Source organism: Anolis carolinensis, chromosome 1, assembly GCF_035594765.1.
Source record: "Anolis carolinensis isolate JA03-04 chromosome 1, rAnoCar3.1.pri, whole genome shotgun sequence".
NCBI lineage: Eukaryota > Metazoa > Chordata > Lepidosauria > Squamata > Dactyloidae > Anolis > Anolis carolinensis.
The window spans coordinates 305,819,182-305,841,963 of record NC_085841.1 but is presented as its reverse complement, the minus strand read 5'-3'; the positions used below and the strand labels follow the sequence as shown (position 1 = coordinate 305,841,963).

Below are 22,782 nucleotides of genomic sequence, written 5' to 3'. Positions count from 1 at the left end.
CTGTATTGTCTCAGAAGGATTCCTCAGGGACCTTGCGTCCCTGTGGATTTTACTCGCGGCAACTAACACCCTTCGAGCAGAACTATACCATATGGGAGAAGGAGTTGTTGGCGATTAAGGTGGCGTTTGAGGTGTGGCGGCACTGGCTTGAAGGGGCACGGCACCAGATCGTGGTCAGATCTGATCACAAGAACTTAGAGCACTTGCAAACAGCAAAGAAGTTAAACCAGCGTCAAATCCGCTGGGCTTTGTTTTTCTCCAGGTTTAACTTCAAGGTGCAGTTCGTGGAGGGGAAGGCAAACTTGCGGGCCGATGCTTTATCCCGCAAGCCGGAATTTAAGACCAATGAGCAGGTAGTATGTCAGACCATCTTGCCTACTGCCTCTCTGTGTGTTGTAGATAATGAGCTTGGGTTACATGACCAGATCCTTGAGGCACAGAAGGATGATGTGTGGACTCAGGAGCAACTGATGCTGCTCTCTGCAGGTAACCGTACCATACTGCCGCATCTCCAGGATCAAGACGGGGTATTGGTGCGTAGGGGGCAGGTTTACGTACCAGTAGGGACCCTCAGGTTGGAGGTGATTAGAGCCCACCATGACGAACCCATGGCTGGGCACTTTGGCAGGTTCAAGACCGTACAGCTTATCACCAGGAGCTACTGGTGGCCAAAGATGCGGCAAGACATTCTGCGCTTTTGTGACAGCTGCGCCGTTTGTCAGCAGAGTAAGACGCCTGTTGGGCGCCCTAGAGGGTTGTTATCGTCTTTACCTGTTCCGGAGAGGCCATGGCAAATCATTTCCATGGATTTTATTTCAGATTTGCCTAAGTCTGGGGGTTATACTTGTATTTGGGTGGTGGTGGATTTATTTAGTAAACTGGCTCATTTTATTCCTTGTTCAACCATTCCGGCGGCCCCTACGTTGGCCTTACTATTTACAAAGCACATCTATCGTTTGCACGGAGCACCCGAGGTGATTATTTCAGATAGGGCTCCGCAATTTGTGTCACGCTTTTGGAAACACTTCCATGAGTGTTTGGGGACTAAGTTAAACGTGTCTTCAGCTTTCCATCCGCAAACGGATGGACAGTCGGAACGGGTTAATGGGCTCTTAGAGCAGTATCTGCGTTGTTTTTGTTTAGATCAACCCACGGCTTGGGTAAAGTGGTTACCGGTGGCGGAATTTGCTTACAACAATGCGGTGCACACGTCTAGTCAGCATACGCCATTTGAGCTAACTTATGGTTTTCACCCACGGGGAGGTGTGGCGCCGTCGACCAATGTGGTCTCTTCGGACCCTGTGTACCGCTCTTCGGAAATGGCTGCATTGCATGATGTTGCCCGTCGCTTACTGTTGGAAGCTAAGGCAACGCAGAAGACTCAGGCTGACCGCCACAGGCAGGCAGGGGAGGAGTTGGAAGAAGGGGATTTGGTGTGGTTATCTTCCAAACATATTAAACAGGCTGGGGGAAAGTTTGCGCCTCGGTATTTGGGTCCCTTTCCTATCGTTAAAAAGATTTCTTCTGTTGCGTTTCGTTTGCGTTTACCGTCTAGTTTAAAGGTCCATCCAGTCTTTCATCGTTCGCTGTTGAAACTTGATACCTCTAGTCGTCGTGGTGCTATAGCGGAGGGTATCACTGCCACTTCTCCGCCATCGGGGGAGGAGGCCTTTGTGAGAGGGGATAGTGTTATGATTGAGCCTCATGGCTCTGTTACTGACAGACGTGGGCGTAAGACTCCTCGAGAGTCAGATACTCTCGAGGAGCGAGAGAGAAAAAGACTGCGAGACATATTTGCAGCACCATCTGACGAGGAGTCTTTCGAAGGGTTTACGGAGAGAATGGAGGAGGGGCTGGTTAGCTCAGAGGAGGATGAGATGGATTGGACTCGGGTAAGGGAGGAAGTGGGTGCCACTGGCCATGATGGGACAGAAGATGAATGGGGACCTTCAGGATTAGACCCATGGTTTAGCTGGAGGGATGGGACGGGATCCACAGCTGGAGATGCTGTTGGGCGTAGTCAGAGGTGTTCCAGCTCTGACGAGGAAAGTGATGAGGAAACGCCCGGGTTAAGGAGGACAGCTGACAGTGATGAAGATTTGTAACTGGCATAAAATGGGGCTTGGGAGCAATTGCAAATTGCGTTGGGCAAGGTAATCTGGGCAAACGCTTGGGATCCGTGTGTGTGTGGGACGCTTCCCTGAAGACTTGTGTGCTTTCCTGTGCTGTGACGTAAGTTGATTGGAATCCAGGGTCAGACGGCGGGAGGGATTGTGTGGGCATTTGTTTGTGCAAACCTGTGCTTACTCTTATTAGCTTGACCCTCCGTCGTCTTCTTGACGGACGCCATCTCCTGCTTTGAGAACTCGGACTGAACTGACCACGGCTTGTCTTCCCCCCTTCTTGGACTTGGAAAAACTACAAACGTCTGCTTCTGGCTTTGATCTACGGAACGGAACTGGTCTACTCAACTGCTACAATCCTTGGCTGATTTACTCGTGTTGGAGATCCTGTCTGCTGTGTGTGTGGGGGAGCGACGCAAGTTACTCTAAGCACAGTGTTGGCAGCAGAGAGGAATCTGCTGCCAATTAGTTGCATTCTTTGTATCTTTTGTTCCTTGGCTTTCGTTTCGTTTATACCCAGGCTGAAGCAAGCAGTTTGTTTTTACCCGGATTAAACTCCGGTTTAATCCGGTTTATCTTTTGAACATTTACTTTTGCCCCTTTTTGCTCCTAAAGGCAAAAACTGCCTGGCCCTTGTGTTTTACGGGCATTTTTGAGTTCTGTAATCTAATAAACTCTGTTACTTTGAATCTTGTGGCGTTCTGTCCTTGACACTTTTTGTCTAATAGTAAAAGAAAATCATTCCAACACTCACCTCAAATGGGAAGGGCAGACTATCAGTGCATGCAGAATCCTTTCCACTTTCTCAGAGCCATCCTGCCACTGATGTAACTGAGGGATGCAGGCCTGGGCAAGTTCCCACTCTCCCCTCCGTAGACATTCACAGAAAAACTGGAAAAGATCCTCCAGCGAGGCAGACTCTTCTTTACCAAATGGATGCATCCTTCTGTTTCAGAGGGTAAATGCAGCAAATCATTAGCTCCTACAGTAAAATCATAGTCAACAAATCGTTGCTTACAATGCATTTGTTCAACTGAAAAAGAGGCAAACCTGGTATGGGTTGAGCATCCCAAATTATTTCAAAATCTGAAATAATCCACACAGGTGAGTGAGATAGTGGCACCTTTGCTTTCTGAGGGTTCAAAATACACAAATTTTGTTTCATGAACACAACTATTAAAAATATTGTATTAAATTTCCTTCACACTGTATATATATAAATTATACATATAAAGCATAATTTGTGTTTAGACTTGGGTATTATCTTCATGTATGTACATATATACATATATGTAAATACAGGTATTTCAAAATTGGGGGAGAAAATCCAAAATCTTTCTGGTCCCAAACATTTTGGATAATAAATATGCAACCTGTATTCCCCAACACACTTGCTTCAGTGTTGGGCTATGATTTAGAGAGCCAGGCTCAAATCCCTGCTCTCCCATTGAGAGGCCATGGTCAAGCTAGATTCTCTCAGTCTCAGAGGAAGGAAACCTCCTCTGAGCAAATTTTGCCAAGAAAATGCCATCATAGAGCTCCTGTTAGGTCAGAAATAGCTTGAAGGCATACAACGTCAACAATTCTGAGAGATCAACCAGGCAAGAAACTGGTGCTAGAACAATCACTCTAGTTTTGACATTAGCACTAAATAATAATAATAATGGTATTATTATTATTATTATTATTATTATTATTATTATTATTATTATTACCACCACCATCATCATCTCCATAGATCCAGGTGGGAATATTAATATACAACATATACACGTAGTTAAAAATACATAAGCCAGCTAAACATCACTTTAAAAGAACATATAAACCAGACACTCTTAACAAGGGCTCCTTTGTTTACCATGACAATCCCTGCGATATCAAAACAAGGGAGACTGCAGGAAGCTCGGCCAAAGCAGGTGCCTGATCTAGAAGCAAACAGGCTGTCACTCTCCCAGAATCTGGGCGGATCTGAAACCACATCAAGGCTACAGGACTGGGAGAGAAGGGGTTAATTCCTGGTCTCCAGAATTCCACCTCAAACTTCCTCCTGGCAGCACTGAGCATGCGCCAGCAACATCCTTCCCATTGGCTCCCTTCCATGCTGGATCATTTGAGGAGCTACCCAGGCTAGTCTCAAGACAAGCCTGTATCCAGGGGTGCATATGCAGTTTGACTCCACTTTAATTGCTATGGCTCAATGCTATAGAATCTTGGGATTTGTAGTTTGATGAAACACCAGGATTCTTTGGCAGGGAAAGCTTGAGACCTTGTGGAACTAAAACTCCCATTATTCCTTAACATTGAGCCATGGGACAATGTGGGGTCAAACTGAATTAATTCTACAGTGTAGCCTTAGTCAAATTTATTCCCCAGGAAATGTGTTTGTTTTGATTATGGCATCAGGCTGTGAAATGAAAGGAGTACACATTTATTATGCCCCAATTTAATTGTGGAGGAGTACGTTAATGAATGTATCAGCATACATTTCTGATTTTACCCTTTTTTTCTCCAGGGCAGAAAGTATTGTGCTACATATATTTCAGAAATATTTTACCAGCCTTTATTCTTTCTCTTTTAAACTTTAGATTTAAAAAGCACTGTTATTTGCAAACTGTAGGGCTACTATATATTAAAATTATGGATTTTCGTTTAAGAAGGTGTTTACTTTTCAGTCTTGGGTTTTTTTTTTAAGAAAACAGATTGAAATATATTTAAATACATTTGCATTTTACCAGATCTAAGGAAACGTTGTGTTTTCATTCTCTTTACCCTTATGATTAAAGATTGATGACAGATCCAGCTGATCTTCTTCAGAAAGGCAGGGGGCGCAGTGGGGTCTTGCAACAGGTACCCACAGAGACAAGACTCATCTGCACAAATTAAGTTCAATGAACTTCCCCAAAAAGGAAGTATAGGAGAAATGGAGCAAGAATCTTTAAAGGGGACTAGTAACATTGTTGCTATTAACATATGTGAAACAAGAGAACCTTTCCTCTAAAAGCTTACGAAAACGATTCTACCGACAAAGGTATAAAACAGCTCTACATCATAGTTTAATTTAAGAAAACAATAACAAATCAGTGTTCACTACACTGGACTGATGCTTATCCACATTGAGACACCTCCTACTTTACTGACTTGAAAGGCACTGAAAGGCTAAAGTAAGTTTTTCACAGATTTCTAGTTAAGGTTATTAAGTCCTCCCTGATCAGGAATTTATTTCAGTTCATAACATTTAAGCGATTTAAAGAAAAATACTGTCAAACATGGTCAACTATGCAAACAGCGGGGTTTGGGGGTGACTGACCTTGAATTCTGGGAGTTGTAGTTCGCCCTTATCCAGAGAGTACTAAAACCAGCTGATGACGGACCTAGACCAAACTTGGCACACAGACCCAATATGGCCCACTGCAAATACTGGCAGGGTTTGGGGGTGATTGCCCTGGGAATCTGGGAGCTGTAGTTTGCCTGCATCCAGAGAGCAGCGCACCCAGCCAAAGACGGAGCTGGACCAAACTTGGCACACAGAACCCTAATGACCAACAAAATATACTGGATGGGTTTAGAGGGGACTGACCCGCTTGCATGGGAGTTGTAGTTTGCCTGGCATCCAGAGCGCACCCTGATGCCTACCAATGCCAGATCTGGACCAAACTTGACACACAGACCCAACATTGCCCACTGTAAATACTGGCAGGGTTTGGGCATGATTGCCTAGGGAATCTGGGAGTTGTAGTTTGTCTGCAACCAAAGAGCAGTGCACCCAGCCAAAGACAGATCTGGACCAAACTTGGCACACAGAACCCTGATGACCAACAGAACATACTGGATGGGTTTAGAGGGCACTGACCCACCTGTGTGGGAGCTGTAGTTCACTCGGCATCCAGAGAGCACCCTGATGCCCATTGATGATGGATCTCGACCAAACATGGCACACAGACCCAACATGACCAACTGCAGGGTTTTTGGGATGGTTGATCTTAGAATATGGGAGTTGTAGTTCAACCACATCCTAGAAAAAAATTCACCCAAATACGTTGCACCCAGCTCAGCTCGGATGGGATAGAGTTAGGGTGTATCTACACTGAAGCATTAATGCAGTTTGACACCACTTCAATTGCTGTGGGAATTGTAGTTTGTTACGGCAGCAGCATTCTTTGGCAGAGGAGGCTAAAGGCCTTGTAAAACTACAACTCCCGTGATCCCATAGCAGTTAATGCGATGTCAAACTTCATTCATTCTATAGTGTAGACCCGCCCTTACTTCAGCTTGCCATCTACATAACTTGTCCCGAAGAGAAAGGGCTCAGATCACCTAGAGAAGTTTCCTCTCGCTCCCATCCCTCTCTTTCCTTAAGGATGAAGGGAGGGGCCTGCATTCACGGCGTCCCTGGGCCTCCATGTCAACTCACCTGGAGAAAGCGGCCCCCCCGCCGGTGGGATCTCCGCTCAGCGCTCCCAAGCAGGAAACAGTCCTGTTGCCGCCGCCATGTTGAAAAGAAAGTCAGGTGACCTAAGTGACGGGCCAAGCCAGCGGCTGATTGGAGCAGAGGGGCGCCATCTTCCTCCAGGGCAGTGATATCGAAACGGCAGTCTTCCAGGAGCCTTGGACTTCATCTCCCAGAAGCCTCGGCTGCTTTGCTCAACGATAAGGGATTCTGGGAAGTGAAGTCCAAAACGGCTGGTTTAGGAATGACAAAAATCCGGGTCTTTTCCAAAGGAGCTGCACACCTTTAGGGTAGTTCTCTTTCTTTGCCTGGGCTTATATGAAAGAGATCTGAACACACCTTTTGCTTTCTTCGCCCCCCCCCCCTCTGTTTTTTGCTCCATTTCTTCTGGGAATTTACATACGCCGACTGATCCACACAGCACTTTTATAGGAGTTTGATCCCAGTCTAAAACAATAGCTCCCTCCAATGGAATGCTGAGAAGTGTACTTTGTTATTTATTTAACGTGTCAGAAGCGAATTGATAATACAGTTAGAATGTATTTTTTAAAAACACAAACAAAGTAAAAAACTTGGCATTATACTAAATGTCCTTTGACCAGTAGCTGGCCACTTGGAGTGCCTCTGGTGTTGCTGTAAGAAGGTCCTCCATTGGGCATGTGGCAGGGCTCAGGCTGCATTGTAGTAGGTGGTCTGTGGTTTGCTTTTCTCCACCCGCATGTCGTGGACTCCACTTTGTGGCCCCATTTCTTAAGGTTATCTCTGCATCACATGGTGCCAGAGCACAGTCTGTTCAGCGCATTCCAAGTCGCCCAGTATTCTGTGTGTCCAGGAGGGAGTCTCTCATCCGGCATCAGCCATGGATTGAGGTTCCGGGTTTTAGCCTGCCACTTTTGGACTCTTGCTTGCTGAGGTGTTCCTGCGAGTACTTCTGTAGATCTTAGAAAGCTGTTTCTAGATTTAAGACGTTGGCATGCTGGCCGATATCCGAACAGAGAATGAGCCGGAGATGTCAGTGCTGTGGTCATTTCATTACAGGGTGCTACTTCCCGATAGATGTCAGGTGGTGCAATAGTGGCTAAACAGTATATGTGGGGCGTAGACATCCTGTGATAATGCGGCATGTCTCATTAAGGGCCACAACCACTGTTTTAACATGGTGAGAGGGAGCCCCCATTGGCACAGTGGGCTAAATCCTTGTGCCAACAGGACTGATGACCTGAAGGTTGCTGGTTCAAATCCAACCTGGGGAGAGTGCGGTTGAGCTCCCTCTATCAGCTCCATGCGAGGACATGAGAGAAGCCTCCTACAAGGATGGTAAAAGCATCAAAAACATCTGGGTGTCCCTGGGCAACGTCCTTGTAGACAGCCAATTCTCTCACAACAAAAGCTACTTGCAGTTTCTCAAGTTGCTCCCAACACAGAAAAAAAAAACATGATGAGATGTATTCCACACTGGGCATGCATATTCAGCAGCAGAGTAGTAAAGCCCATGGCAGATGTTTTCACAGTATCTTGTTGTGATCCCCAGGTTGTGCCAGTCAGCTTTTGTATGATATTGTTTCAAACACCCACTTTTTGCTTGATAGTCAGGCAGTGCTTCTTGTAAGTCAGAGCACGGCCCAGAGTGACTCCCAAGTATTTTGGTGTGCTGCAATGCTCCAGAGGGATTCCTTCCCAGGTAATTCTCAGAGCTCGAGATGCTTGTCTGTTCTTAAGATGAAAAGCACATGTCGGAATTTTAGCTGTATTAGGATCAGCTGGTTTTCCCTGTAATAGATAGTAAGAGCACCTAAAGCTTCAGAGAACTTCTGTTCAACCATTTCAAAGCTCCCGTTGAGATACTTAGAATTCCTTAGTATGCCATTAGAGCTGCTTAGCTAAGAATTCATTAAACGACAAATCCCAGAATTCCATTGCAAGGAGACTTAGCAGTTGGCAGTGGGATCCAAGCTGCTATAGTTGCACAGTGTGGACACGTTGTTTTCCTCAAGCGTCATTGATTTTAATAGGGCTGGTGTTTCGTAATGGGAAGATTTATTCGTTTATGTATTTTATTTTATTAGAATAGATCTGTGCAACTTTTAGCCCATGAAAAGGAAGATGTGGCTGTTGAACTGCACCAGGTTTAGCTAATTGAAGAGGAGATCCTTATTGCTATAAATCAGACCCCTTCCACATAGCTATATAAAATCCACATTGAACTGGATTATATGGCAGTGTGGACTCAAATAATCCAGTTCAAAGCAGATATTGTGGATTATTTGACTTGATATTCTGGATTATATGGCTGTGTGGAAGGGCCCTCAGAAGATGCTGTGCAGCTATTTTCTCGCAACAGATTTCGGTGTAGAAAGAAAATAGGCAGCTATGAGGAAACATAGAAGGGTTAACATTCAATTAATGCAGTAGGATGACTGCAAGATAAAAGCCTAATCTAGAATTATCCTAATCTGCCCAAACTAATCGCAAGCCGTGACCGCATTGTCTATTTTACTTAAAGATATGGGTATAGCACCTTATCAGGATCACAAGCTTTGTATTGTGTACATAAAGTTTTGGTCTTGTTGAAATTATCTCGGATGCCAGCTAGGATTTTCCTGATCATGGCAGTCATTTGATAAAGTAAGAGTCATATATGTGTGTGTGTGTGTGTTTCTTATATCTCTGCCATCAGACATTTGGAGGATGATATGGCACAGTCTTCTGCGGAGGATGTGAGTGAGATTTTGGGGGGGAAGTTTAGCTTTTGCATGTAATTCTATTGTGTTTTACCTGTATTTTAACTTCTGTATTTGTTATCAAAAACTCCAGACTCCCTCCCCCTAATCAAAGATCTGTAGTTCTCCAAAGGACGGAGGCCATAATGAATTGGAAAAGGCCTCCATCCCCCATGGTCCCTCGGCACCCCCAGGACCAGCAGCAACCCACCCGTCAAGACCCCCAGATCCCCATGCACCCACAGCACGGCAACACGACTTGGGCCAGTCCACGCAGTACCCAAAGCACCTCCATTCCTCAGCCCCAGCCACTTTGTATCTACTAGGTATCTCCTTTTTCTTCTTATTATTATTATTTAATTTCCTTTTTCTGCAAAGGAAGCTAAAAATATAATAAAATACTACAAATGACTCCTCATCTGCTGTTCAGCTGTGGAAAAGACCCCACTCTTTCCCCTTCTCTCATATCTCCCTATCCCTCTCTCACTCCTTTACTAAACATCATCCAAAGACTCTTTTCTATTTCTATCATTTTCATTACTTATTATTTTATTTACATTATATAAAAGGAAGGCAAATGTTCATGAACTCCAGTAACTTCTCCCCTTGAGCAATCTTCCAGACATATCCATACCCAGATGCCAACCAGAGATGGGTCATAATCTAGACAAAGGGCTGGTCCGGATCCCAACTGGAGGCCATCCATTCACGGCCCTGAGATATCTTCTTGAAGATCTTGGACAGTCACAGGACAAAGATCCAGACTGAAACTGTGATTGCAATCCCATCTGCAAATCTACGTCTTCAAACTCTACTTTTGTCTCTGGACTTGAGAACCCATCTGGGACAACAAGGCCCATTGTGTCATTTGGCAGGGCCATGCATTTACATAATCCTATCAGATCAGCTTTGGTCTTCTTCTTTGTTCATTGCATTCCTGAACTACACACCCAGGAGGCTGTCATGGCCCCTGGAGCTCCCCCGTTCCCTCAAACGTCTCCACCAGCTGATTGGAGGCTCCTAGGCTTCCCTGCCCAGCTGGGAGGAGATCCCCGACTACGTCACCAGCACCTCCCCTAATCAGGGCGAAGCGCGGCAGCTTGGACCCGCTCCCAACCAATCAGAGGCCAGGAAAAACACCGGCTGGCTTCGCCAGCTGGCCAATCAGGGAAGAGGGAGGGAAATTTCGAAAACCGGGCAATGTCAGTGAATGGGAACTTTTGTGTATAAAGATATCTGCTTGTGAATGTACTTTTACACTTGTACCCTTTGAGCACCTGTGCTGTACGAGCGTCCCTTTTGTACAAATTGAATAAAGCCTCTGTCGTTTGCCTTCATCCTGGTGGAGTCTTCGTTTCCTGCTTTGTTATCCCTGCCAGGCATCCCTTAGGGTTTGGGAGAACTGCAAATTCTGGCATCATATCCATTACACAAATATGTAATATATATATATATATATATATATATATATTCCTTGTTTTTAAATTTTATTGATTTGTATCATGTTATTGTTAGCTGTCCTGAGTCCCTATGGGAAGAAAGACAGGATGGAAATAAAGTCAATAAATAAATATGTTCAAAATGCATGAGAGGCTGTTTTAAAATGCATGATGGTTAGTACTTCAGAATATCCACCTCCATTGTATACTCCCCTCTCCCAAAGAGCATGTAAAAAAAACCTATATATTTCTTTATCCAACAACATCACTCTGTTAATTTACGCAGGGGTGATTATGGGCCCGTCGACACAGCCATATAACCCAGAATATAAAGGCAGATAATACACAATATCTGCTTTGAACTGGATTATCTGGGTCCACACTGCCATAGAATCTGATTCAATGTGGATTTTATAAAGCTGTGTGGAAGGGGCCTATGTATGTAAATGTAGGTCTCTAATTTATTTATTTATTTATTTGCCATATTCATATCTTGCCGTTCTTGCCCCAAAGGGGACTCAGAGCTGTGGTCACATATGGCTTCCCAGGGACCAATTATGTTTCCGGTCATTTTCTGCTGTTAAAAAGGCCTCTCTTAAAATGGCCCATGAGTTTCCAAACATGGTGAAGATGCTCCTGTACCCAGAGTGGATTTTTAGGACACAGAAAGTGGATTGATTGATTGATTGATTGATTGATTTGCATGAACAGATGCCATAGACAGGCTCAGCTATCTAGGGCCTCCTGGAGGGCTAATGTAGTCCCTTAGGCTGGATCTACACTGCCATATAATCCAGATTATCAAAGTAGATAATCCAGATTATCTGATTTTACCTGGATTATATGAGTTTACACTGTCATATAATCCAGTTCAAAGCAGATAATCTGGATTTTATATGGCAGTGTAGATGGGGCTATGAGTTTCCCACTTGTTTATTTCTTTATTTATTTTGCAAAAGTGTCATCTGGGTGAATCTAGGGATCTCAGGGTGAAAAACAGTCTTGTAGATTGCACTTTGCCCATACATTGTGTACATCAATGTATGTTCATACTGGACCTAGAAAAAGAAGTTATTTTATCCGCATGTTTGCAATTTGCATGATTCTGTACACTCTATCTTTCTGTATGTATACCTTCAATTCACCCTTAGATTTATGGTAATCCCATGACTTTCATAAGATTATTGGAGGTCCCTTCTACACTGCCATAAATCCAGATTACCAAAGCAGATAGTCCATATGATCTGCGTTAACTGGGTTATACGCATCTACATTGCCAGATAATCCCGTTCAAAGCAAATAATCTAGATTTTATATGGCAGAGTAGAAGGGGCCTTAGGCAAAGGATAGCCCAAGATGGTTTGCCATTGACTTCCTCTGAAATATAACCTAGCCTATGGCGTTGATGGATGAGTACGATCTGGTAGACTCATGGAGAGAATTTAATCCGGATTTAAAAGACTACACGTACTACTCTAGCAGACACCAGGCGTGGTCTAGAATAGACATGATCTGGTGCTCTAGATCAATCTTGGTTATGATAAATAATATTCAAATTCTTGCCCGAGACATATCAGACCATTGTCCTCTAACTTTAGAAATTAATAGGAGGTTAACGATAAGGAAGTGGAGATTAGATGGTAATCTGATAAAGCAAGAAGAGGACATAATAAAAATCAAGGCCATGACTAAGGAATATTTTAAATTCAACAAAACCCAGGAGATGAAACCGCAAATAGTTTGGGATGCGTACAAAGCGGTGGCGAGAGGTTTCCTGATTAAACTAAATGCGGAAAAGAGGAAACAGAAGGAAGCGTATTGGAATAAGTTAACGAAAGACATAGAGACCAAAGAAAAAGAATTAAAAGCCAACCCCAAAAAATCAAAAATTAAGATAAGTTTAGATCTGCTAGTAAGACAGAGAAAGAGCAGGGAGCTGGACAATTTAGCAAAACAGATGAGATGGATTAAACAGAACAATTTTGAAAACGCAAATAAACCGGGTAAGTGGCTAGCAAGACTAGTGAGGAAAAAGAAACAAAGCCAGCTGATTACCAAAATTAGAGTACAAGATAGGGTTATACTGTCAGATGAACAAATCAGAGAAGAGTTTAAATTATTTTATGGGAAATTATATACTAAGGACCCGATAGATGTGGAGAAAATATCGGAATACCTAGGGAACCAAAAGCTTGACAAAATCACAGACGAACAAAGACTTTACCTGAATAAAGACATTACAGAAACAGAAATAATTGAGGTTATTAGGAAAATGGATAATAATAAAGCACCAGGGCCGGATGGCTTCACATCAGGATTTTACAAGCTACAACTAGAAGAAGTAATTCAATCACTGAAAGAAATAATGAATCTAGCACTTCACAATAAGATTATCCCTGACTCTTGGAAGGAAGCCACAATTATAATGATCCCAAAAGAGGGATCAGCCCAAGCGGACGTGAAAAATTTTAGGCCCATTTCTTTATTGAACAATGATTATAAAATTTTTGCGAAAATCTTGGCTAATAGATTAAAAGATTTCCTAGAAGGATGGGTGGGAGAAGAACAAACTGGTTTCCTTCCTGGAAGGAACATAAAGGACAATGTTAGGGTCATTATTGATTCAATAGAATACTATGAACAAAACAGCCAGAAAGAGGTGGGCCTACTCTCTCTGGATGCGGAGAAGGCTTTCGACAATCTTAATTGGGATTTTTTTAAATTGGTAATTCGGGAATTAGATATGGGATTCTATTTCCAAAATGGAATTGAAAGCATCTATAATGATCAATGGGCTAAAATCCAAATTAACGGGCAAGATACGGGGAGAATCGCAATTAGCAAGGGCACTAGACAGGGCTGCCCCCTGTCACCCCTAATTTTCATCATGGCTTTGGAGATTTTGTTGAGAGCTATTAAAAAGGATGATAAACTTCAAGGGATTAGGATCGATAGACAGAATTACAAATATCGGGCCTTCGCGGACGACCTGATTTGTATTGTTGATAGCCCGAAACAAAACATTAAAAACTGGCTTAAGAAATTAGAGGACTTTGGGGCAGTGGCGGGCTTTAGATTAAACAAAAACAAAACGGTGATTCTCACGAAAAACATGTCAAAGGAAAATCAAGAAGTGTTGAGAACCATCTCAGGTCTGGAAACACCATCAAAGATCAAATATCTGGGAATCTGGCTCTCCGCTAAGAACAATCAATTATTGAACTTAAACTATATAACAAAATGGAAGGAAATCAAGCAAGACCTAGGGAACTGGGCAAATTTGAAGATATCGCTGATGGGTAGAATCGCAATTATAAAAATGAATGTGCTTCCCAAATTAATATATTTGTTTCAAAACATTCCGATTATTAGACAGGCAACAATTTTTAAGGGCTGGCAAAAGGAGATTTCAAAATTCATTTGGGGGAAAAAAAAGCCGAGAATAAAGTATTCGACTATGATTTTACCAAAACTGCAAGGAGGTTTTGGACTTCCAGATTTTAAATTATACCATGAAGCATGTGCGCTCCACTGGGTAAAAGAGTGGATCAAATTAGAGAAAAATAAAATCTTGACTCTGGAAGGACATGACCTGAGAAGGGGCTGGCACAGTTACCTATGGTACGATAAAACAAAAATCGAAAAAAAATTTGGTAATCATTTTATAAGATCTACATTATTTAGGACCTGGGATAAATATAAAAACCGCTTTCACACTAAAACCCCTCTCTGGCTTTCCCCGGTAGAAGCAAACCATAGAAGGCTACTGGGATGGACCAGTTGGCCCACCTACAAAGAAATCCTAAGCATTATACCTAATGCTAAAGATAATCCCCAATTGAGAGATCTAACAGAGATTCAATCATCACACAAAAATGTTTTGTGGTACCAATTTTTGCAAATTAAAGAGGCATTCAAAGCAGATAGGGTGACTGGTTTTGACCTTGACCCGATTTTTTGGGATAAATTTCTTCAAATAGATAAGAAGAATGTCTCAATACTATATAAGAAATTACTATCGTGGGCCACTGAAACAGAAGAAATAACCAGCTCAATGATCCAATGGGCTCAGAACATAGGCAGACCAATACAGCAGCATGAATGGGAATCAATTTGGAGAAGAAAATTGAAATTTACATATTCAATTGATATGAAAGAAAACTGGTTAAAAGTTATCCATAAGTGGTACTTGACTCCAAAAAAGCTAGGCTTTATGTATAAAAACGTCAACAACAAGTGTTGGAAATGCAAAGATCAAATAGGCTCCTACCATCATATGTGGTGGAGCTGTAGAAAAATACAAAAATATTGGGCAAATATATTAGAGGAATGTAACAAAATTTTAAAAACCAGCTTTGTATATAAACCTGAGCTTCTCCTGTTAGGGCTTTATGACTCCCATACCAAAATCGATTATAATACAGACAAATTGTTTACCCTCTTTATTACGGCAGCCAGAATGGTGCTAGCAAAAGAATGGAAATCCGACAAAGCCCCTACCAAAGAACTGTGGATAGACAAAGTGTTGGACATAAAGGATATGGACTACCTAACTTTTATGATCAGAAGAAGCAATGGGAAGGCTACGAAGGCAACAGACTGGTCCTGCTTCGAGGATTACTTGAAGTTAAGAAAATGATTATGAAGTATTACAAAGGAAATAATGAAGAAGCCAACGGGAAGTCAACGCCCCCCCCAATCCCCCCTCCCCCGCACCCCCCTGTTTGGTTCCCTGCATGCCTCCACCCATTCTCTATCCCCCCCCCCCAATTCCACCACCCAACCCCCCTAACCCCTTACCCTTTCCCGCCCAACCTCCCCTACCCTATCCGATTTACTACATTTGGAAATATTTTGCAATAAAAATTATTTAAAAAAAAGAAAAAAAAGAAATATAACCTAGTACACTTGACAGTCCCCTATCTAAGTGCTAACCAGGCATGACTGTACTTGACATCCAGGTTCAGATGTGATATGATTTACTTATACTTTCACATAGGCCCTATCTACAGTGCCATATAAAATCCAGATTATCTGCTTTGAACTGGATTATATACAATGTAGACTCATATAATCAAGTTCAAAACAGATTATTTGGATTTTGTAGTGTAGGTGGGGCCATGGTCACTATACATTGATTTAAAACAGGTCAATCTCACACAGGGATTCTTTCAGGCTGGGCTTTTTTAAACATGTAAAGTCATACAGAAGTCAAGTTTCTGAGCCTTACTTTTGGACATTGGCATGCTTTCCCCCTCTGGCTCTCCCATTTGAAGGTGCTGGAAGTTGTGACTCAGCTAACTGTTGCGGGTGGTGTCTAACTGGTGTTCGCTAGAGATAATGGTCACTTGTCACATCCTCCTTTATTCCTCCTCTTTTGTTTGTTAGGAAAGCAGGATACTCTAATTTTCTGACAAACATCGGGGAAGAATTGAGTGTGAAGAGCTCAAAAAAGATGACAGAAAATGACAAATCTACACATGTAAGTATAGGCATGTATTTGTACTTTCCAGAAAAATATTCCTTAATATATGTAACAGTATAAATAGGAATAAGAGTTTCTATTTGATATAGTTTTAAGAATATCTCAAACATATTGCAATCGCAAAGGCACAACTGAATTAAAATGATCTTTTTATTCTAGTAGGCAATTTCACAATGATATCTAATAGTGAACCTGTTTCACTCTGCAATTGTACTAGTATTAGCCACGCATACATACATACGTACATACCTGTGATTATTTAGAATATTTTAAATATCCTAAGGCTGCTGCTTAGACTAAAAGTCTAATGTATATATACTTGTAAACCGCCCTGAGTCCCTTTCGGGGTGAGAAGGGCGGGATATAAATGTAGCTAATAATAATAATAATAAAGCTTGCATCAGTCCAAGATCTAATTCTAGGCTTATTGGCCAGAAAATAATATAATCCAATTCAAAGCAGATCATCTGGGATCAGAAACTGGAGTATATGGCAGTGTAGAAGGGGCCTAGGATTACAAAGAACAAACCCGCGAAATGTCCATTTTGTGGAGTTCCCTTCCCTAGAAGGTAGAATCAAACACTTCTTTATTATGGTTTCTTTACAATGCTGTTAAGACTATTCTGCTTCACTCCATTCTTGAGGTATTTTTTGGGAGTTAACTTGAAGCCCCCATAAGGGCCATAAGGTAAAATATAACAATAGTAAAACATAATGCATAGAAACATTACAACACATTTGCAGTAACAGGCTATAGCACAGGATGTATGGAAACTACCAGCATGTAAAAATAATTTATTTCAATATTGATCATATATGGTTTGGACCTAATTCTAAAATGTAAAATATTTAGCATTGGATGAATAGGATTCTTCCAGCATTCGATGGCTATATATGGATATAATGCAGGAGCTATGAATCATATATTATTGGAACAGATGTGTCTATCCTTGGTATCTGCTGGGGTTTGGTTCCAGGGACTCCATGGATACCAGCATCTGCTCACACTCAAGTCCAATTATACATGTTAGTGTAGTAAAATGGTGTCCCTTATATAATACAACAAAATCGAGGCTTGCTTTTTGATTCCCCCCCCCCCCCCACACACACACACACACTCACACGCACAAATATTCAAGCTGTGGATTGTGGAATCCATATACAAAGAATCAATGGATGACTGTGTACAATTGCCATAAACCGGAGGCAATGTAAAGTCATATAACAACAACAAAAGCAGTTTATCACCTAGTTTTGAGTGTTACTATGTTATAAATGCCCTTTACAGACACAAATTCTTAAACATTTGCTTTTTCCCTTTCAGGCAGAGAACTATGCTGGTGAAATTAAGGGAGGGCTTAGGCCAACCATGAAAATTGTTATCATGGGAGTAATATCTCCCAATCCTGTCAGGTAAGTGAGTCAGCTGATAGTATTGTCAGTGTTTTTAATATAATAATATAAGATTATTTCTTATTCTGTTTAACTCTTTCTAACTAAATGTTTGGATGTATTAGAAGACTTCTAATTCTATGTGATTCTCTTGTAAGCCTATTTCTTTCTTGAGAAACTACAGTCAATCCTCCACATTTGCTGGGTTTAAGGAAGTGATTCTCAACCTGGGGTCCCCCAGATATTTTTGGCCTTCAGCTCCCAGAAATCTTAACAGCTGGTAAACTGGCTGGGATTTCTGGGAGTTGTAGGCCAAAAACATCTGGGGACACATGGTTGGGAACCACTGGTGTAGGGGCACAGGAGCCCCATGAAAGTGAAAAAATGCAAATAACAAAATTGCTATTTTTTTTTTACATGAAAGAACACCTCTCTCTCTAGTAATTTCCAGGTCATCCATCATGACTCTGGTCAACGTCCTCTGGAAACTGAATATAGAATTGCATCTAGAGCAGGCATGGGCAAACTTCGGCCCTCCAGGTGTTTTGGACTTCAAGAAGTCCAAAACACCTGGAAGGTTAAAGTTTGCCCATGCCTGATCTCGAGATTGCATCTTGAGCAGTGAGTGGTTCTCAACCTGTGAGTGCCCAGGTGTTTTGGCCTACAACTCCCAGAAATCCCACCCAGTTTACCAGCTGTTGGGATTTCTGGAAGTTGAAGGCCAAAACATCTGGGGACCTACAGGTTGAGAACCACTGATCTATAAGATCTAGAGATTCTTTGTGAGAACATTTAAAACCAAATCCATGAATAATCCAAAGTCAAAACTACAAAGATAGCAGGGAAGCTATAATATCATAGAGCAGGGATCGGCAAACTTCAGTCTTTATTCTAAATTTTGAAATGCATCAACAGGAGCCAGACACAAAAGTTATGTTCTTTAAATTAAGGAAGTTCACTGGTTACTCATTTTCTTCATTTCAGCAGTAAAAGGTGAAGAGTGAATATCATTTATTGTCCCTTTTTTAAAAAATCCAATAAATTTCAATCAACTACTAATTACAGATAAATAAAGAAGGAATATTTCTACTCACCTTTATGCTTTTATAAGATCAGTTGATGGATTGCATCACACAATGAGATGGTCATTGTGTGTCTCTAGGCAATTTCTTGCAGAGTGCTGTGATGTGACAGTCATATCATGAAAAAAAAACCCAAGCTCTATTTTTATATGTTATTTTTCTTAATAGTATTTATACTGCTGCAAAATGCTATGAAATTCATGGGGTTGCCATAAACTGATAGGAGACTAAAAGATACATGGACATAGGTATTGAGATAAAAACATTTAGTTGCTTCTGCCCAGTTGCTGGTGGAGGTATTTAATTAGCTGGTTAACATTATTATGATTGTTTTTATGTGCCTTCAAATGAACTCCAACTTATTACATCCGATCCATTGGGTTTTTGTTGGCAAGATTTATTCAGAAGAGGTTTGCCATTCTTTTCTTATTAGGCTGAGGACTTACCAAGGTCACCTAATGGGTCTTCATAACTGTTTGGGGTTTTGAATCCTGGCCTCCCAGAATCCTAGTTCAGCACTCAAACCACTACACCACAATGGCAGTCATGGGCCAATGCCATACTTCTTGTTAAAATAAATACAACCTTATACGCATAGCAGCATTATATAGCAGCATGCAATCTATGAGCTCTTTCCTTTTGACTTCTAATATTATCCTGTTAAACTGCTGTTTTTCCCTCTCTCCCTTATTACATGGTTATTTCCTACAGTTTTTCATTGACTTTATTCTGTGACCCCATTGATGATCAGCCAAGCAAGGATGTTGGATTCTTCCTTGCAGTCAGCTTTCCTGATAAATCAATTATTCGGAATTCACGAGTTGATGGGAAATGGGGCGGCGAGGAAGATGAAATTCCTTACTTTCCGTTTACAGCAGGGGAATCATTTAAGGTAATTTTATTGGATTAGAGCATGTGTGAGTGTATGTATGTTTGAGGGAGAGAAGAGAGAGACTTATTTATATAAGTAAACCTGTCTTATATCATCAGACCATGGGTCTACATCTACTCTGAGTAGAACCAGCCTTCAAAGTCCTCAAGAATCCTTTCCTGATTCTTTGAATCCTTTAACTAGAGACAGTCTCCAAGGTGGTGGCACATTGTATTAGAAGTGTTTGTGGCGAAAAGAAAATCACGTGTAGTTCACCTTTGATCAGTCCACACACTGTCTTGCCAGAGAAATGATATGCCACGCAGATGATCAGTAAAAAAACAAGAAGTTTACTCTTTAAAATGCAGAGCAACATATATTCAGTCATATGAACAGTTGCATTGACTCACACAATGTCCTTTGAGAGAGATTCAAATGGTCCTTAGATGTCCATGTAAAATGTCTTCTTAGCAGCCCAGGAGCAAAGTCTCTCTTGCTAAGCTCCTGCACAGAAAACTATGTACAGTAGAGTCTCACTTATCCAACACTCGCTTATCCAACATTCTGGATTATCCAACGCATTTTTGTAGTCAATGTTTTCAATATATCGTGATATTTTGGTGCTAAATTCGTAAATACATTAATTACTACATAGCATTACTGCGTATTGAACTACTTTTTCTGCCAAATTTGTTGTCTAACATGATGTTTTGGTGCTTAATTTGTAAAATCATAACCTAATTTGATGTTTAATAGGCTTTTCCTTAATGCCTCCTTATTATCCAACATATTCGCTTATCCAACATTCTGCCGGCCCGTTTATGTTGGATAAGTGAGACTCTACTGTATATATAACTCTAGCCAAAACTCCCAGGCTCAGTTAGCTCCCTGGGTGTAGCCCAACCAATCAGCTTCGTGCTTTGCATTTTCAGTTAACACACTCCCCCCCCCCCCCACTGATTTTTACATGCTCCAATAGTGTTCTGTACTTCAATTTTTTTCAGACCTTGGAATACTTGCATATAGGCAATAAGGTATCTTGGAGACCCAAGTCGAAGTAGGAAATTCATTTATGTTTCACAGGCACCTTACATACCCTGAAAGTAATTTTATACACAATATTTTAAAAAGTTTATGCATGAAAAAAGATTCTGTACATTGAAGTATCAGAAAGCAAAAGTGTCACTATTTCACCCACCCATGTGGACAATTTAGGATTTTGGAGTATTTCATATTTTAGGATTTTCAAACTATAGAGCAGTTGTCTGTGCTAAAGAAAATGCAGTGATTCCCTCTGGAAATCTACAGGGCAGAGCATCACCCTTCCTTCTGAGATGGAAGGCCAAAAATAAAGTTATCTCTGTGCTTCTTTTGCCACTAATTTTCAACAAATGCCACAAAATAGTATGTCTCCTGTGTGCTGCCCATTCTTGATTTTGAGGGATGGGTGGTACTTGCGACCAAATGCATACAAATATTTGCTCCATATTGGCCTCATCATCATTCACAGGAGCAAAAGAAAGACTAGCTGGTTTGATTCATGTATTCTTTCAAATTATTTACAAAACAACGCAGAGGATGTTAGAGATGTTGAAACCCAACTGAAATCAGTAATGAGATATACATAATTTAGAAGCATCAGTTTAGAGGGCTTTAGCATATCTGGTTACCTCTGCAGAGCACTCAGTTGGTGTTGATGCTAACCATTGACACCCTTTGCTTTTGCTTTGCTTTCCAGATGGAGCTCTTGTGTGAACATCAGCAGATTCGGGTTCTAGTCGACGGGCGTCAGCTCTGCAATTTCAACCACCGTGTCCAACCTACGCAAAGGATGACAACTTTAAAAATCTCAGGAGACATCAAGCTCACCAAGGTGGTATGAAGAAAAGAACAGAGCTCTCAACATGATTATTGGGTTATGGCAAAATAAGTGCTTTCCCTACATCCCCAACTAACTGTAACCTTTGGGTGTGCATGATGATTGAAATATTAAATGTTCCAGAAATCTTGATTAGAGTGTGTTTCATTTGTTTCTCCTATTTTCTGAAAATAATTACATGTTTGTCTAGTGCCTGAAATACAGTACTGCAATTCAATTACCATGTAGCTTTGAGGCCACTGCACACCTATTCTGTCACCTTTTTCCAATAGCAGGTCAAGCACTGAGATCCTGCAAACATTTTGTCCATGTGAAAAGAGATACAGATGCACCGTGGGCCTGTTATATTCATTCCTAAATGGAAAGCAGAGCAGAGCAAAGCAATGGAAAACACTTCATTTCAAGCAACTACTAAAATGAAGAGAGGATTAAATCTCCACTTTCCAAGAAACTTTCCTGGGAAGTCCTTCCCATGTTCATTGGGACTTCTCATGGAGAAATGTACATCAAATGGCTGTCAGCCAATGAACGCTTAGGTACATTTATCTGGAAGTAAGTTTTGCTGGGTTAATGGAGGCAGCCAAGGACTTGAATCCTATTTTTAGTTCCAAGCACAGTACAGTCATTGAACTAACTGAAGTTAATTATTTATTGAATCAGTAATCTAATAATTGATGCAGGAAGCCTACGCTGGGTTGCAGTTAACCAGTAGGATATGGAACTCAATGTAGTGAGAATATGGACATGAAAGGTTTTAATTCACTGAGTTCATAAAAAGGCCTACTACACTTTGCTACTCTGTAGCATCAACCATACTACTGTCTCTTGTGATAAGAAATAGAAACTAAAATCCATTGATGATATTTGTGTCAGCTATTTAAAATTGCTCTATCAGTCTCCCATGGGGCTTGATAGATGCCAGAGGGGGAGGTTACAGAAATGTACATGCAGAGAGTTATACATTGTATGAGTGTGATCTCAGGATCTCAGCCAGCAAGCTTTTTTACTAATACAGTAGAGTCTCACTTATCCAAGCCTCGCTTATCCAAGCTTCTGGATAATCCAAGCCATTTTTGTAGTCAATGTTTTCAATACATCGTGATATTTTGGTGCTAAATTCGTAAATACAGTAATTACAACATAACATTACTGTGTTTTGAACTACTTTTTCTGTCAAATTTGTTGTATAACATGAAGTTTTGGTGCTTAATTTGTAAAATCATAACCTAATTTGATGTTTAATAGGCTTTTCCTTAATCCCTCCTTATTATCCAAGATATTCACTTATCCAAGCTTCTGCCGGCCCGTTTAGCTTGGATAAGTGAGACTCTACTGTATATCTGA

General features: G+C 41.3%; 2 protein-coding genes across 4 annotated transcripts in view; one reads left to right on the top strand and one right to left on the bottom strand.

The window, feature by feature from the left end:
* Positions 1–6,658, bottom strand: part of zfyve26 (zinc finger FYVE-type containing 26) — a 59,480-nt gene extending 52,822 nt beyond the window's left edge. For 2 of the 3 annotated variants that reach the window (XM_008116973.3, XM_062968038.1), the window contains exons 1-2: positions 6,535–6,658; positions 2,878–3,069 (exon numbers count right to left, since the gene is read on the bottom strand). In XM_008116973.3, the coding sequence (XP_008115180.1) occupies positions 2,878–3,065 (188 nt within the window). In that variant the 5' untranslated portion in view covers positions 3,066–3,069; positions 6,535–6,658. Of the gene's footprint in view, positions 1–2,877; positions 3,070–3,981; positions 4,196–6,534 lie in introns of those variants that run through there. The other variant, XM_062968037.1, reaches the window with a different exon arrangement.
* Positions 6,659–16,070: 9,412 nt separating this feature from the next.
* Positions 16,071–21,570, top strand: LOC103279873 (galectin-related protein A). Its single transcript, XM_008116978.3, has 4 exons — positions 16,071–16,211; positions 17,539–17,627; positions 19,400–19,580; positions 21,298–21,570. The coding sequence occupies exons 1-4, from the start codon at positions 16,185–16,187 to the stop codon at positions 21,439–21,441; spliced, it is 441 nt and encodes a 146-aa protein (XP_008115185.1). The 5' UTR covers positions 16,071–16,184; the 3' UTR covers positions 21,442–21,570.
* The last annotated feature ends 1,212 nt before the right edge of the window (positions 21,571–22,782 follow it).